Raw genomic sequence first — 17899 nt, forward strand, 5'->3', positions numbered from 1 at the left:
TTGAATTTTAGTTTTTCATTAGTTTTATGTAACTAAAATAAACTTTAAATAGCACCTGTGTTTTTCGACACCCTCCCTTCTTACCTTGACCATCTCCAAACATTTTTGTTCTTATTTTATTTGAACTGAGTCAAATGCCACTTTTAGCATATGTCGCGGGCCACTAAAAAATGGACGGCAGGCCGCAAATGGCCCCCGGGCCGTAGTTTGGACACCCCTGGCTTAGACACATGAACTCCAACCCTAACCTGGCTCTCAAACATGACCTCTAGAGCATGTGTGCAGATCACAAACTCCTGGCCCACTTCTGACACATACTCATATTTCTCCTCTTTTATTGGGATTCAGCTAGCACAAATGGTCACTTGTTGCTCTAAGGGAGTTGGGGAAATAGCAGCAATGTGACAATCATTTACAGCACTGCAGATGTCTTTTTTTTACTCAAGGTGTCTCAACCATAAAACTTCTCCAGTCAGTAGTCTTTAAAGTTTGTTTACGGCCTTGGAATGAAGTTTCTGTCTTCCACTTTCCCGCAGCAGCTCCAACAGATGTCTCAATGTTGAATACCCCACAATGTTAAATACATGCTTTATAGTTTAGTTTATGTAAATAATTAAAAAAAAAAAGTAAAATTTTTTTTTACTGGTGAAAGAAGAGACTTTATTTTGGTAGGTTCCATGTTTTTGATAGAACACAATATTCTGTGGGCCTCGCAAAAATCAGTCAAAATCCAGTTGCTTCAGTGAAAATAGCTAGGAGTGAATGAGTTAAACATGGCGGACAATTGTGACATAAGCGGGACTTTTGTCAGGACTTTTACCTTGGGGTTCTTTTTTTTTTCCTGCTTGGTTTGTCTTCCTTTTTTTCCATTCTTCCACCTCCTTTAGCTCCCTTTTTTAGATATACGGAAGTCATTTTAATTCTTCTTCTTCTTCGAATTACAAACCCTCAACCTAACTGGAACTGCACCCTTACCCGATAACCCTCAACTACCCAAACCCATAACCCCAACATGAACGCTAAAGTGTCTCATCCTGTTAAAGGCGGTGGCTCCGCTCGCTCCGGTCATCCTGGTGGGAACGCACATGGACGTGAGCGACGACGTGGCGTTCCAAGCCTGCCTCACCAAGATCCGCGAGGAACTCCTCAACCACCAGGGCTTCCCGACCATCCAGGACTACTTCACCGTGTCGGCCTGCGAGGACTCGGACGGCGTCGTCCGGCTGCGCAAGGCCATCGCCAAGGAGGCCGCCGACTTCAAGGTGGCTCCTTGTTGCCGTCGTCCCGTCTGAATCCGCTTTCCTCACTCCCCCTTGCCTTTCTACATCGCAGATCCAGGGTCAGCCCGTGATGGGCCAGTTGGTTCCCGACAGCTACGTGGAACTGGAGCGCAGGCTTCTCCAGGAGAGGACCAGAGTTCCGACAGAGTTCCCCGTGCTCACGCGGCAACAGCTGCTGGAGCTCATCCAGGAGAGTCAGCTGCCACTGGAGGAGGCGGAGCTTCCCCATGCCATCCATTTCCTCAGCCAAGCTGGTCAGTGTTAGGCTGCTGAGAATTAGCACATTAGCACCCTTTATGCTGTAGGTTGTGACACAACCTAATGAGTTTTTAAATCGGATGGATGGGCCAGGACATTCATAAAATGTCTATGTAAAATAGTTATATACACATTTATTTAAAATTCAGTCTCATTTTATGGTATTATTTGTAACTATTTTTATTAAAATTAATCACTTTTAGAATAAAATCTATGTAGAATTATTTCTTTTACAAACATTTTTATTTTATTTACAATATATCAGTCAAGCAATTATTTAATATGAGTTGAATATTTGAAAAAAAAATACAAATTAAGAAAACATTTGGAATCTCTGGTTCAGAGTCCGGTAGATTACTGTAGTTAAACACTGTAAAATAAAGTAAAATGACTTGAGCTGTTTGTTTGTTTATTTATTACTTTGTGTGCCTTCAGGGGTCTTACTGCACTTTGACGATCCCACCCTCCAGCTTCAGGACCTCTACTTCATCCATCCACAGTGGCTCTGCAATGTCCTCTTGCAGGTTTGTAACAATTTTGTTGAATTTGATATAAAAATTTACACAGAAAAAAAAAAACACATTTCTGCTGATTTTTAAAAAAAAAATTTATTAGTCTTAGTCTCTTACACTTTCCTTCAAAATGTTTTTTTTTGTTTTGTTTTGTTTTCTTTTAAACCAAAGAAGTCTAATGATAAATCTTTATTGTTTTAATACAAAAATTTTCTTCGCCGGCAACCACAATTCCCTCAAAATCATGATTTGTTTGGTTTGTTTTGTTTAAAATTTAGTCTGAGTTTCAATTTTTTTGTTTACAGCCCCCCCCAAAAAAACGACTAGGGGGGGGGGGGGGGGGGGGGCGTCATTTTTAATGGTCTTGGTTTTCAGATACTTATTATACAAATCAATTTTTATTCAAGAGATTTTACTCCTTTATTCCTGTCGCTGTGGTTTCCTGTTTTGCCTTGCGTACTTAAATGAGGAGTGGTCATCTAAAAGGGCCACTTACATTATTATTGGGCGTTCCTTTGCAGAAGCTGACTCTCAAGGAAGGATGGAATCATCCCCAAGGAGTGGTTCAGCGCTCAGCGTTGGAAAACTTTCTGCTTGAAACTAAACGTTTCCCCGCCGCTCATGCCACACATTACTTGAAATTGCTGGAGAAGTTCCTGATCGCGTTGCCGTTTGGACAAGACCAGCTGCTTGTGCCCAGCAGGTACGAATTTTGGCCCACTTTGGTGGGTGAGACAATCAGTGGTACTTTAACTTTTAAGTTTAACACGCAGCACACTGGACACAACATTAGGTACACCTGCCCCGTCTTAACATACTGTAATCTGAGTATAATGTCAAAGAATAACAATAATCCAGAGAGAATATATATATATGTTATTGTAAAAAGAAAATTCTAAATCGTTCTGAATAAAATGAAAAAAAAAATTATGACACTACAAAATAAAGTTAAAGAATGATGAGATTGTATAATAAAAAAAAAATAAAATAAAATAAATGTAAAGTACCAATTCAAAAATAAAATAAAATTCAGGATGAGGTAGTAAATTAATATACAAAGAAAAAAAATAAAGAATGATGAGATTGTAAAATAAAAAAATAAAATAAATGTAAAGTACCAATTCAAAAATAAAATAAAAATTCAGGATGAGGTCGTAAACTAATATACAAAGAAACTCATTAAAATAATTTAAAAACTGTAAATTTAAAAATAAATATTTTTTGTTTCAACGACTAAAGTAATGAAGTATATATATTAAAAAACAAGAAAAAAAAGAAATGAATTTCTTAAATATTAAGTATTTATTTAAAATTAAATAAATATTAAAATAATGCAGCTAATGGGCGGCACGGTAGTCGAGTGGTTAGCACGTCCGCTTCCCAGTTCTGAGGTCTCCGGTTCGAGTCCAGGCTCGGACCTTCCTGGGTGGAGTTTGCATGTTCTCCCCGTGCCCGCGTGGGTCTTCTCCGGGTACTCCGGTCTCCTCCCACATTCCAAAGACATGCATGGCAGGTTAATTGGGTGCTCTGAATTGTCCCTAGGTGTGCGTGTGAGTGTGGATGGTTGTTCGTCTCTGTGTGCCCTGCGATTGGTTGGCAACCAGTCCAGGGTGTCCCCCGCCTACTGCCCAGAGCCAGCTGAGATAGGCGCCAGCAGCCCCCGCGACCCTTGTGAGGAATAAGCGGTCATGAAAATGGATGGATGGATGGATGCAGCTAATAAATTTCCATCATGTAAATCAACACAAATTACCGGTACATGAATACAAAATAACGATACATGTTTTAAAACATTAAATGAATTAACTAATCTAAATAAATATATTTTTAAAATCTAGCTCATAAAGTTACAAAACTAACTTGAAATTTACAAAAAAAAAGCGGTAATATATACAATATATACGGTATATTAAAAAAACAATCCAACTAAATGTAAAATAATATAACTATAGCCAGTAATTTTTCAAAATAAACTTGCTGTTTATTTTTTTATTGTTTAAAGAAATAGAATGAAAAAACGAAATGGAAGAAACAACCTAAAAAGAATGTAGCCTACATTATAGATAGATTTTACATGCTGAGATAGGCTCCAGCACCCCCCTTGTGAGGAGTAAGCGGTTCAGAAAATGGATGGATGGATGGATGGATGGATGGGTGATTCAACATTTTTTTTCCCCCTCCAGTTTGTCAAAATACAAGCCGAGCTTTGATCTGCCTCACTGCGAGAACTCGGAGGTGATCGTGCGAGAGTACGAGATGCCGTATTTCCCCACCGACTTCTGGTCACGACAGATCAGCCGCTTGCTGGAGGTCTCCGCTTATTTGCTCCACGGACGAGGTAACGTGTGCTCGCCAATCAAGTCTTTTTGACTCCTGCTTCAAGTCATTCACTTGCGTGTTTTCCCAGAGAAAGCGTGCCCGCCCGAGAAAGTGTGCTGGAACCGAGGCGTGTACCTGAGCTGGTCGCCCGAGGCCTACTGCCTGGTGGAGGCGACGTCTCGGCAGGAAGACGTGTCCAGCGTGCTCAGAATCACCGTGCCTTCCACGCGCAAAGGTATGCACTGGCCTGCTCGCCAGACAATCACGTTACCAACTCCACGATCCGACCGTTATCCTCGTCGTTATTGTTATTAACTCATTTGCTCCCAATAACGTGTAAATACGTTTTTTAAAAATGTTTTAAGTGTCCCAAAGACGTATTTATACGTTTTATTTTATTTTTATTTTTTAATGTTTAAAATGTTTAAAATGTTTTGAAATGTTTTGCTGTTTTCCAAATTGATTACTAAAATTTATATAGAGTAACTAATATTTCCCAATTTGGCTTTCCAGTGAAAAATTGCCTTTTCCGTCAGTAAGTGCAATTATCTTTATAAAATCTTTTTTTTTCCTATGAATTTCCCTAATTTTCTGTCGGCATTTGCTTGTATTTAACTAATTTGCTCCCAATAACGTATAAATAAGTTTTTTTTTTAATGTTGTAAGTGTCCCAAAGACGTATTTATTCATTTGTTTTGTTTTTTTTATGCTCGACCATACAGAAGGTTTTGATGCAGCCTCTCAACTGCAAAGAGCGGTTGCAGAAATGGTAGTTATTACACAAACGGCCAGCAGGTGGCAGCAGAGCAAAGGAGATCAACCAGGGCCATCTAGAAAAAAAGCTCAGTTACTTACAATTTTAACTAGATTTGTGAAAACTGATGAAATTTAGCTCTCTTGTAATGCTAATTGCTGCAAAACGGAAACGGATAGAAACATACTTTTTTCCTGGTGAAAGAAGAGACTTTAATCTTTCTTTTGATAGATTCCATGCTTTAGAACACAATATTCTGTGGGCCTTGCAAAATCAGTCAAAATCTAGTAAAACAGCCGGGAGCGAACGGGATTGCTTCTGTGAAAATGGCTGGGAGTGAATGAGTTAACCTTCAATTCTAGGTGGCTACGATTGTGGTTGTCATTGTTTCATTCCTCGCCAGGCCGGGTTCTCCTGGGCCAGGTGGTGGACCAGGTGGACTCGCTGCTGGAGGAATGGTTCCCGGGCCTGCTGAGCACGGACGTGCACGGCAGCGGGGAGGCTCTCCTGAAGAAGTGGGCTCTCTACAGCTTCCAGGACGGACACGAGTGGAGCAGGATGCTGCTGGAGGATCTCTTCGCCCATTTTGACCAGGGTGCGGCCAGCGGAGTGTGATGAAAACGTGTCAAAATCATGACACAAAAATATAAGAAATGTTTTGGATATCTGTTCAGATTTTCTTCTGGTGAACCCCGAGGACCCTCGTTGCACGGTTCCCATCTCTCAGGTGGCTCCCGACGTGGTCCTTAGCGACCAGCCGGCTGGGACCATTCTGGACAGTGATGAGCTGCATGTCGACCTCTCCAAAGCGAACCTCCTCGGTGAGAAATGCGACTTCATAATACTGACAATAGTGTTAATAATGGGAAGAAATCTTGGTGGTTTATCTTCTTCTACTGTACTGTAATTTGATGATACATCCGTGTATACAGTTATAGTACAAGTTACAGTTGAAATCTGTTAAGTTTAGTATTGTTACAAAATATCTACTTTTACAGTCATTATCAATAGTAATTTTTAAATTGAATAAAATCACAAGTTATGTAAAAAAAAAAAAAAATAAATAGTATAAACATTTTATAGGCAGAATGTACAATTAAATTTGAAAAAATGTAAAAGAAAATACTAATTTTTATGGGTAGTTACAATAGTCATTTTAAATTGGTGGCAATAAATTAAATGCATTTGGTTTGATATACAGGTATATTTAAAATGTGACGTAGTAATTTTAAATAAAAATGTAAATAAAATATACAGACATTTAGTATACACATTTTCATTTTTTGCATACCGGTTTATCAAAAGGCCTGAAAATACACACTATTTAGTGAACAAATATATAAATAATATAGAAAAAATACAAAAAAATGAAACCATGAATGTTTAAAAAAAAAAGTACTGTCGCACATTGATTGCAAAAAATAAATAAATAATCTATATACAGATCTATGCTGTAGCTAATTTAAATTAAATGAAAATAGCTAGCTTTATTTTATATGTAGGATTATATTTACAGGCAACACAATGCAATATAATTTGAAAAATTAAATTTAAGAAAGTTTTTTTTTTTTAATTAAGAAAGTTAATCAAACTTTTTTATAGGTGTTGTCAAGACTAATTTTCATTCAATATCCAAAAAAAGTACAAATGTATTTTTATTTTGGCTACATAAATATTTTTACTGGCAATTTCTATAGTAATTAAATGTAAAAAATATATATATATAAAAATGTATTGAACATAACCTTTTATTTTTTTTATGTAGTCATGTATATAGTGTACAAAGTAAAGCAGTGGAATCGAATCACTGGTCGATGGCCCAATATTTGGTAACCAGACATACAAATACTAGATTAGGTAGATTGAGGGGGGGAAAAAAAACTAATATATACTTACGTCATCACGTGTTATTGAAACTTCATGTGATATGTTGAACTCACAGGTGACGGCGGCTTTGGCACGGTCTACCGAGGCGTCTACAAGAACGAGGACGTGGCTGTCAAGTTATTCAACAAGCACGCATCGGAACTTTACATCTACAGACTCCTCAGACAGGTACAGGCGCACGATTACCCATCATGCATCACCGGACAGTCACCGTTCTCTAACCAATCGTTTTACAGGAGCTTGTGGTGCTCGGTCGCCTGCGCCACCCCAGCCTGGTGGGCCTGCTGGCGGCCGGCTCGGCTCCACACGTCCTGGTGATGGAGCTGGCCATGCGGGGCTCCCTCGACTCACTGTTCCAGCACAAGAGCGGAAGCCTGAACAGGAAGCTCAGGCACAGGATCGCGCTGCACGTGGCTGACGGACTACGGTAAGATTCACTCGCAGCCATTTTCACTGAAGCAACCACTTTCGCTCCCAGCTGTTTTATTGGATTTTGACTTATTTTACAAGACCTACAGATTATTGTGTTCTATTGCTATAAAAAAAGGAACGTACCAAAAGAAAAATTACAGGCTCTTCTTTCATCTGGAAAAAAAGTATACTTCTGTTTCCATTTTGCAGCAATTAGCATTAGAATATAGCTAAGTTCCATCATTATTCACAAACCTGTTGAAAACACTGGGAAAAAAAGCTTGTTGCAACATGTCCCTGGCTGAGCTCTTATACTCTGCTGCCACCTTCTGGCCGTTTTTTTTTTTTATAACTACTATTCATGTCAGAAGCTGTATCAAAGCCTTCTGTATGTTCTAGCAAAAAAAAAAAAAAAAAAAAAACAACGTATAAATACGTTTTTGGGAGTGCAGGACAAAGTATTCAAAAACGTATTTGCGCGTGTTTGGGTTGGAATGAGTTAATGAGGCAGTCAACTGTGATCCGTCAGGTACCTCCACTCGGCCATGATCATCTACCGCGACCTGAAGCCTCACAACGTGCTCCTGTTCAACCTCAAGACGGACGCCGACGTCATCGCCAAGATCACCGACTACGGCATCGCTCAGTACTGCTGCAGCATGGGAGTCCGCAGCTCGGAGGGCACGCCGGGTTAGATGGAGCACGCTCACTTTAATGGCGCCCATCACATAAATACAACCGCCTTTTGTCACGGTGGAGATATATATATATATATATATATATATATAGATATGCATCCAAAATTTGCAAGCATAAAATATATAGAAAATCCTTATGTTGGGCAAAAGCTTCCTATGTCCAAATTTGGTCAATTTTCTTTTTGTTTAACAAATTTAAAATAGCTTTAGAACACACTGGTTAATAACTATAAATAAATAAATAAATAAATAAATAAATACAATTTTAAAAAAATTATAATTTTCTGAAAAATACTATTGTTGACATACGAGGATTCCACCTGTCTGATGATTATGGAATAATAAGGGACATATTCTAAAATAATAATAAAACTAGCGACATTTAATGCTCATTTTGGGTACTTGCTATATTGACGACATAACTTCAGTGAAGATGATGAATTAATGAGTATAAAAATACCGCAAGACTGCTAAAACAGACTACAGTACATATTAGGGGTGTTAAAAAAAATCGATTCGGCGATATATCGCGATACTACATCGCGCGATTCTCGAATCGATTCAATAATCGGCAGAATCGATTTTTTTTTTTTTTTTTTTTTTTTTTTTTTTTTTTTTTTTTTTTTTTTTTTTAGGATTCACACCTTGAGCATGGAAGAATGTTATATGAACGGCACATTAAGCCTTAATATTTTTATTTTAATGCTGTTCAAATGTGAAACAGATTGCAAACTGTTTGTGTACAGTGGCTCACGGTTATAAGCCTCAAGTTTTAGATAAATATATTCATACAAATCTTACAGTGTACATGTACAAATTTACTGATAGTATTTTCTAAATTTGAATGGAAAAAAATCGCAACAATCGACTTATAAATTCGTATCGGGATTAATCGGTATCGAATCGTGACCATTCGTATCGGGATTAATCGGTATCGAATCGAATCGTGACCTGTGAATCGTGATACGAATCGAATCGTCAGGTACTAGGCAATTCACACCCCTAGTACATATTGACTTAGTTATTACTGCATGTTAATATTTGCTATCAAGTGAAAAGTGTAAAAAAAAAAGCTCTAAAAATAACTGAAAAGAATATGTAATGTAATAATATAATATATAATATAATAACAAATAATATAATGATGTATATAATGATGTAATGATAATATGCAGATTTTTTTTATTTTTTTTATTTTTATTTTTTACACATTTTAGCGGCTACAGTAGACAGGTAGATGCATTTCACATTCACAAAAATATTCTGCGATATAGTGTGGCAACTGTGTGCTTTTTTGTTGTTTTTGTTTTACCCGTCCTACACATACTTTTTAAAACAAATTTTTTAAACGCATTTGTAATTGTAAATCCTGAACTAGAAAGTAACAGGAGTTCTCTGTTGACCCCCCCCCCCCAAAACAAAAACAAAAAAAAACAAAAACATGCTATTTAGCAGTAGCATGCTAAATGAAAATCTTCGACATCACTGGGCAACATCAACTTTGAGGCTAATAGCAAAGTTGTCATTCAGGTTTCCGCGCACCAGAGGTCGCCAGAGGGAACGTGACATACAATCAGCAGGCCGACATCTTCTCGTTCGGGCTCCTTCTCTATGATCTGCTGACGGGCGGCGAGCGCATCTGTGACGGCGTCAAGTTCCCCAGCGAGTTTGACGAGGTGGCCGTACAGGGAAAGTTACCAGGTAAACCACAAATAAACAAATGAAGGATCTAATCCTCTTATGGCAATCATTACAAACTGATCATTTCCATTTTATGTTGAGATGAAATTGATGAACTTCACCATGCGCTTAAGACAGCATCAAAATGTTTTGAATGATGCTGGAAACTTTCCACGGGAATCAGGAAGTGGAATTAATGTGAATAATGTGGAATTTTGCACAATTGCTTGTTTGATATTAACTCTTTTACTGCCACACATTATCCAAAAAAAAAAAAAAAAACTCAGTGCCAGACGATTTTGAACATTTTAACTTATCTTTATCTTTCAAGGCAAACAGAATATTGTGTGCTCTTACTACATATACAAGGCGAAAGATCGCATTCCATTCTTTCATTAGAAAAAAAAAAGTATTTTTCTACCTTATTCCGTTCTTTAGTAATCACCATTTTGAAAATAGACATTTGAGTGACATTGGGCGAAAATTGTAAAGATAAGGAGAAAACGAGCTTTTTGTGACTTTGACACTAATATTTTTTGTTTACTGAGACACTGTGAATTAGATTTAATATGACAAAGGCTTTGATCATTCACGTCATCCTTGATCCTTTCGTGATGTTTCATTGTAATTCCATACAACGGCAGACCATTGAAAAGAGATACAATGCTGCCATCTGCTGGCCATAGTTAGTACTGTGTTTTTGATTACACAACCCATTGACCAGGCAACGCTACACTTAGACGTGGCACTTCCCATTGATTTAAAAAAAAAAAAAAAAAAAAAAGTAGTTGACGTCTTTTAACGTTTATGGCGGTATACATCGTGATTTTACTAATCATTATTAAACGTTTTTGGTGATAATCTTCACCCCAAAATATTTGTAAATATCGACACCTTTTTAAAAATAATCGCCTAGTCATATTTTGACAAAAAATATATGTTTTTTATTTACTTTACATTATTTATTTTGTCTATTTTTTTCCTCTCACATTATTATTGTTTCCACTTTTATTCTGTTGGTTCTCATTATTCTTTTCCTTCATCTATAAATTTTGTATTTTTTGTTTTTCTTTTCTAAGTATTTTCTTCTTGGTACTTTAAAAAAGTCTTTATTTTATTTATTTTTTTCAAACTATTTTCACTGTAATTTTTTTCAGTTTCTCAAAACTCCTCACCTACTTATACATCCACGTTTCAATTTAAAAAAATCTGAAATACGTCACCTGGCTCCATTGCAAGCATCGTTAGAGCTGCTATCTTCTTCATTGTTTGTTGCGTAGATCCGGTGAAACACTACGGCTGCTCCCCCTGGCCTGGCTTCCAGGCTCTGATGAAGGAATGCCTGAAGGTTAATCCTCATGATCGGCCCACTTCCGCACAGGTGAGGCGCCCCTAGAAAACGTCTACGAAAGCATAGTCGTCATCGTCACATACATGTGTAACTGTTGTGGTCAGGTGTTCGACGGGCTCAATTCGGCCGAGATGTTGTGTCTGATGAGGGAGCTGCCTCTGCCAAGGCCCGTACATGCCGAGTGCGTGGCCGTGAGCGCCGGCACGGCCTGGCTGGGAGGAGGCAGCAGCACCCAGAGGACGGGAACCGTCACTGCAGTGGACCTGGAATCCAACATCATCACCACGCAGGTATCGTAGGTGATGGCAAAATGGGAGAGAGCAGGAAATTAAACTATAACGTTGAAAAGCGTCTAGTGAAGTTTAGAACATGGTCATTTTAGGGAGCATCTTAAAGAAAAACAAGTGTTTTGCGCTTTATTAACTCATTCGCTCCCAGCCGTTTTCACAGAAGCAATCCCGTTCGCACCTGGCTGTTTTACTGGATTTTGACTGATTTTGAAAAAGCATGCAACCTACCAAAAGAAAGATTAAAGTCTCTTCTTTCATCAGGAAAAAAAAAACCGTATGATTCTATCTGTTTCCGTTTTGCAGGAATTAGGATTAGAAGAGAGCTAAGTTTCATCAATTTTCACAAATCTATTTAAAATTGTGAGTAATTTAGCTTTTTTTCTACATGGCCCTGGTTGATCTCCTTTGCTCTGCTTCCACCTGCTGGCCGTTTGTGTAATAACCACCATTTCTGCAACCGTTCTTTGCAGTTGAGAGGCTGCATCAAAGCCTTCTGTATGCTCTAGCATAAAAAATAAAAAAAACAAAAAAAAAACGTATAAATACGTCTTTGGGACACTTACAACATTAAAAAAAGAAAACGTATTTATACGTTATTGGGAGCAAATGAGTTAAATGTCTTGATTTTTTTTTATCGTTTATTTTTCTTTTATTTAATTTTTCTAAATTTCTCTTACTTTTCATTTATGCATGCAATTGTTATTTTCTTACTTTATTTTCTGTGATACATCATGTTTGCTTTGTGTTACTTTTTAGATTTATTTTTCTTATCTTTTATATTTTCTTGTTATGTTTTTCTTTGATTTCTTTCTATTTTGGGTCAAATTCTTAACCATTATTGAATACATTTTTAAACTTGCTTTTTATGTTTTTCTTTCTTTCATTATTGATTGGTTTCTTTATTTCTATTACTTCTTGTATCTTATTGGTTTTATACATTTAATTTATTTTTGATTTACTGGTTTTTAACTATACTTTTTTATTCATCTATAATTCATTTTCTTTCCTATTATTTTTTTTCTTTTATTTGTAACATCTTTATTTTTTCATTTATTTATTTTCTATCATATTTTTTTTTAATTTACGTAGTTTGTTGAATACATTTTGTTTGGTTATTTTTTACTTTATTTTAATTTTTTTTTACTTTTATTTATGTGATTGTGTTTTGTTTTATATTTTTTTATTTTTGTGTTTTTATTTTCCTTTTTTTACTTGATCTATTTATGGATTTGTGACTTTAGTTTTAACATCTATTTTCTTTATTTATATTTTTGTTTTCTTTTTCATTTTCTTAGCTTTTCTTTATTTTCAATTATTTTCTGTAAATTTTTCATTTTTCTTTATTTTCAATTATTTTCTTAATTGTTACATTTTATTTTCTATTATTTCTTCCTGGTACATTAGTTGTGCTCTTTTTATAGTTTTCTTTTATTTATTTTATATATATTTTGTCATTCTTGTATAAAAAAAAAAAAAAAAAAAACGTATTCTTTGTCAAATTTCCCAAAATTCTTCTCTTAAATTTTCCACAGAAAGTTCTGAGTGTCATACAAACATTGAAAATAACCACTTATCCCGGTGGATTATCATCATCATATTTCTTGCAAGCATTTCTTCAACTTCAACCGTATGACTCTCGTCCAATCAGGAGATCGACAGGAGTCCCATTCTGTGCCTGGCGACGGTCCAGATCCCCGGCGAGGCTTCCGATTGGCTGGTGGCCGGCACGCAGTCGGGCTCGCTGGTGGTCCTCAGCGGCGAGGACGCTTCCGCGTGGTTCCTCTTGAACAACGTCACCGACGCCGTCACCTCGCTCTACTTTCATGTAAACCACCCGCGCCTGTGAGTGAAAACTAACGTCAGAAAATGACATCATCCTTCTGTCAATTATACTAACTACAGCAAAAATAATTACCGTATTTTTCGCACTATAAGGCGCACCTAAAAGCCTTCAATATTTTCAAAAGCTGACCATGCGCCTTATAATCCAGTGCGCCTTATATATGGGTCAATATTGAGCCGCAACAGGTCTCGCTGTCAAGACGCTATCGGTGACCCTGCGCGATCGGTGACGCGCATGCGCAGAAGATCCCGCCATCTTGGATCGCTAGCTAATGCTAATACTTTACCTCAGAGAAAATAATAAAACAGCTGTTTATTCATTTTGGGAGTGACTGGAGTTGTCAGAAAGCTGGTTTGTATTCTATTACTAAAGTTTGACTGACCTATCTGACTGTTTTGTTGACATTCCCTTTAGCGCAGCACCATCTAATGGATGCATAACGTAACCCCAGCCTCTACTGCAGCGCCTTATATATGGAAAAAGTTTTGAAATATGTCATTCATTGAAGGTGCGCCTTATAATGCGGAAACTACGGTAATGTCCTGTGTCTCCTATTCTTTAGGCAAAGAAAAAACTACTTGCTGGTTGGCACCGCTGACGGCCTTCTCACCATTTTCGAAGATTCTGCTCTCAAGGTTTGAAATGAACAATCAATCCCGTTCACCTGCGTGACATCGCGGCTCTTTTCTCATAACATTCCACCAGGAGTTCGGCCAGCCTGTGAAGTCGGCGATCCTGGGCAGCGTCAACACTCCCGTGGTGTGCTTGGGCACGTCGTCGTACTCGCTGGACGGCCGCTGCGTTTGGGCCGGCTGCGGTACCAGGATCCTGTCCTTCAGCGCCGACTACGACGTGAGCCGGAACATCGACACCCGCAACGCCGTGACGCTCCCGTCAGTAACGCTCCCGACACTCCGCACGTACTCCTTTAGTCGAGTAAAAGTAAAAAAATAAAAATAAAAAATAAAAAATAAAATACTCTGAAATATCAAGGCAAGAGACCAATTCATTTCAGAGATCTGACAGCTAGTAACCTATTCGGCTTGAATAATAAATAATATAAAAATAAATAAATGAATTAATAATAATAATAATTATAATTATAATAATAAAAAAAAAAAAATGTTAACTCTGGAGATTTATTTAAAATCTTCAAAGCATAAAAAAAAAAATCTAATAATAATAATAATAATAATAATAATAATAAATAATAAAAAGTGTTAACTGGAAATTTATTTAAAATCTTCAAAGCATTAAAAAAAATCAAAAAAAAAAATCATTGAACTCGGTTTTATTTACTTCCTGTTTTCACTTATAACCTGTAGCCAAATTTAGCCACTGGCGCGAAGATGGACAAACACGGACCATTGGTCGTTTTACTTTCAATTTTATTTGACGTTTGTGGGATGAATTTTAAATAATTTGTGCACTTTACAAAGCCCAAATTCAATAGCGTAGCATGTCAACTCATCTCAGAGTGAAATACCCCCCCGCTCATATTCCCTCCACCAGGCCTCACAAATCTTCAAGTATTGTGTTCAAGGATCAGCTAAGTAGAAGGTTATTAGAACAGTCTTCAGATATTCAAAATGTATTTTATATCGGCTGATATTACATTCATTCCAAGGTTTTACTCAAGTGACTGTTACAAGCTTTGTGCCGTTTGTGGGTGCGGATACAGATACCACACTAATTCATTATTTATACAACTAAAAACTTTCAAATGTAATGAATTGATGGAGTTTAACTCTATCAAAATAATGTTTAAAGCCCATCATGAAATGTACCAGTTAAAATACAAATTAAATTTCAAATAAGGGAAAGTGAGTATAAATTAAGAGGAACAGATATTTTATCCAAAACAAAATATAGAACAAAACAAAATGAATGATGTATTTCAACTCGAGGTCTGTGGAACAATCTGGATTATAAAACAAAATCATCTTAGTCTATTTGTATGTTTTAAAAAAAGACTCAATTGCTGGAAAAATACATATAGCACAAGGACATGCTGCTGAATTATTGTTATAAAATTGTTATCGAAAGGATCTTGACTCTCATTTACTTTGTGTTGATGATTTGTTGTTGTTTTTGTTGTTGATCAGGGGCAGATAACAAGTTTGACTTCTTTCTGTCCCTTTTCATTTTTCTTTTTTTTTTTTAAGGAATGAACGAACTTGAATTTAATTAAAAAGAAAAAAGTAGAAAAGTGTGATTAATTGTGATTAATTATGGAAAATTGTGCAACTAATTATTTTTAAAAAATGTAATCGCTTGACAGCACTAATAATAATACATTTATAAAAAAATATATATATAAAATGAATAAATAAAATATTAAAAATGTACTTGAGAATTTATACTAATAATGCTTTGCCATTAATGTAAAAAATATCAAATAAATAAAATATTTAAAAACTTACCCTGAGTATTTATACTTCTCATCACCGTCTACTTGCGTTTCCGTAGCCATCAGCCCAGCGGCGAGGCCAGCGTGTGGCGCATGGCGGTGGATAAGCACGTGTACCTCAGCAAAGCCGGCATGGCCACCGTCGAGGTTTGGGACAAGAGGAGCGAGCGCATGCTGGACTGCATCGACTGCGCGCAAATCATCAGGTCAAGTGAGAACCCGATAATTGGCCAACAACTGCGACAACCTTGCCTCACTGTCGTACGGTGTTCCACAGGGTTCAATTTCGGGGCCCCTGCTGTTTTCATTGTATTTGCTGTGCCTCTTCCATCTTAAATTTTTATGTTGTTAAGTCTGTTTTTTTCGTCAGATGTTTACTCAATGTACAGGACTTTGGCAGTTATGGTTGTTTTTGAAGCAGGAGTGTCAAGCTAATTTTTTGTCGCGGACCACATTGTAGTTACGGATTCCTTCAGAGGGCCGTTATGTGTTGTATGTTTAATCATCTACTCATATTATTAGATATACACAATAGGAAAAAAGTAAATGATTATTTAGTTTATTCAAGTTGCTGTAAAAAGAAAAAAAATCAATGAAAACGTATTTATAATAATTATTAGGGGAGTCAAAATTTGTGTGTTAATTTTTAGTTAATTTATAGTTCCTTTAACGACACATTTTTTTTAAATGTGCGATTAATGACTGCCCATTACAAATACAATTATGCCATCTAGTGGCAGAAAAAGGACCTCAACATAAATCAATATCACACTCGTTTTTTTTTACAGTACATCGTTTTAATTTTTGTTTTGTGAATTATGAAGTTACTGTATCAATGACTAAAGATGCAGTCATATTTCTAATTTTTCCACTTTTATGTTAACATGAGTATGAAAACTTAAAAAATATATTTTATTGTACAGATACTATTGAAGTCATGCGATTAATCATGGTGAACAAATTTTAATCGGCTGACACCCTTCATGATAAAACAATTTGGAATTGTGGTAAAGATTTGGTCAAGAAATGCAAACATTGACACTTACAGACATGATTTTCTTTCCCGGGCCATATAAAATGATGGGTGGAACCAAATCTGGCCCCCGGACCTTCATTTTGACACCTGTGTTTTAAAGTTGAGTTGATCCCAAACGTCTCGCCGCCTCCCCGCAGACACGAATGCGGTTCCGTCGGCGGCGGCGCGGAGGGGCCCGCCGACGGCTCCCCGTCTTGGGCCCGGTGGGCTCGGGTCAAGTCCCTGCTGGTCGGGCAGGGCTCGTCCACGCTGTGGGTGGGCACCCGAGGGGGCCACCTGCTGCTTCTGGAGCTGGGAAACAAGCACCACGTGCTGCAGGTCATCCCGCCGCGATGCCACTCGCTACGATGCATCGCCTCGGCAGTCATAGGTGGAGATCATGATTGATTATTAAACCATGTTATTCAAAAGCAGGTGATGGTGATTTATCTCATGATTGCAATTGGGTCTTGTAGAGAAAGCGAACTGGAAGAACGCGGTGCTGGTGTTGGGCAGAAGACTCCCGCAGGACAAGAGCGAGTGGGGTGGGTGAGGATGCGCGATTTGTCGGGGTTTCAATGTGGACTCTTTGTTAAGCGCGCTTGTTTTACGCGCCCGCAGACGCCCAGTCGGTGTTGATGGTGTGGAGCAGTACGCTGCCCTCCGAAGTGAAAGACTTGAACAAACACGGTGAGAGGCGGCAACACATCGCGGCCAGGATGAGACAACAGCTACACAACCACGAATGAACACTAAGGTTGATTTACGACTCATTTTATTTCATTCATTTTTTTTTTACTCTTTATGTAAAATGAAACTTCTAACTTAAAATACATCTAAATCTTCTTTTTTTTTTTGTTTGTTCCTTATTTTCCAGAACGTTGTTGGGAAAGGGATTAAGTTGACCTCAGCGAGCTCTTGAATGAACCGTGAAGCGGGAACCGTAAATTCTGAACAAACCATGTTGAGGAGTCATTCTGGAGCAAATCTGGACATAAATGAATGATTTTAAAGGGACAAAATATTTTACATCAGGGCCCACGACCAACAATAACATTTTAGCTGCTGCACACACACACACCAAAAAAAAAAAAAACTACATTAGCATTAGCCACAATGCTAATTACGTCAGCCATTTCAAGTCATGTAACCAACATTTAAATGATTGACTGAATAAACACTACACATTTT

The 17899-nt window shown here is 37.4% G+C and overlaps 1 protein-coding gene across 2 annotated transcripts in view; it reads left to right on the forward strand.

Moving 5' to 3' along the window:
* lrrk2 (leucine-rich repeat kinase 2) overlaps positions 1–17782 on the forward strand; it is a 43455-nt gene extending 25673 nt beyond the window's left edge. Inside the window, exons 30-51 of one of the 2 annotated variants that reach the window (XM_077517185.1) lie at positions 1044–1262; positions 1333–1534; positions 1974–2062; positions 2575–2753; positions 4234–4388; positions 4458–4604; positions 5527–5718; positions 5798–5944; positions 7066–7178; positions 7247–7437; positions 7951–8111; positions 9650–9820; positions 11080–11180; positions 11255–11440; positions 13089–13282; positions 13846–13918; positions 13989–14176; positions 15753–15899; positions 16867–17099; positions 17185–17253; positions 17330–17465; positions 17586–17782. In XM_077517185.1, the coding sequence (XP_077373311.1) occupies positions 1044–1262; positions 1333–1534; positions 1974–2062; positions 2575–2753; positions 4234–4388; positions 4458–4604; positions 5527–5718; positions 5798–5944; positions 7066–7178; positions 7247–7437; positions 7951–8111; positions 9650–9820; positions 11080–11180; positions 11255–11440; positions 13089–13282; positions 13846–13918; positions 13989–14176; positions 15753–15899; positions 16867–17099; positions 17185–17253; positions 17330–17457 (3285 nt within the window). In that variant the 3' untranslated portion in view covers positions 17458–17465; positions 17586–17782. Of the gene's footprint in view, positions 1–1043; positions 1263–1332; positions 1535–1973; positions 2063–2571; positions 2754–4233; positions 4389–4457; positions 4605–5526; positions 5719–5797; positions 5945–7065; positions 7179–7246; positions 7438–7950; positions 8112–9649; positions 9821–11079; positions 11181–11254; positions 11441–13088; positions 13283–13845; positions 13919–13988; positions 14177–15752; positions 15900–16866; positions 17100–17184; positions 17254–17329; positions 17466–17585 lie in introns of both variants that reach the window. The other variant, XM_077517184.1, reaches the window with a different exon arrangement.
* The last annotated feature ends 117 nt before the right edge of the window (positions 17783–17899 follow it).

This window comes from Festucalex cinctus, chromosome 3 (assembly GCF_051991245.1).
Source record: "Festucalex cinctus isolate MCC-2025b chromosome 3, RoL_Fcin_1.0, whole genome shotgun sequence".
In the NCBI taxonomy this organism is placed as follows: domain Eukaryota; kingdom Metazoa; phylum Chordata; class Actinopteri; order Syngnathiformes; family Syngnathidae; genus Festucalex; species Festucalex cinctus.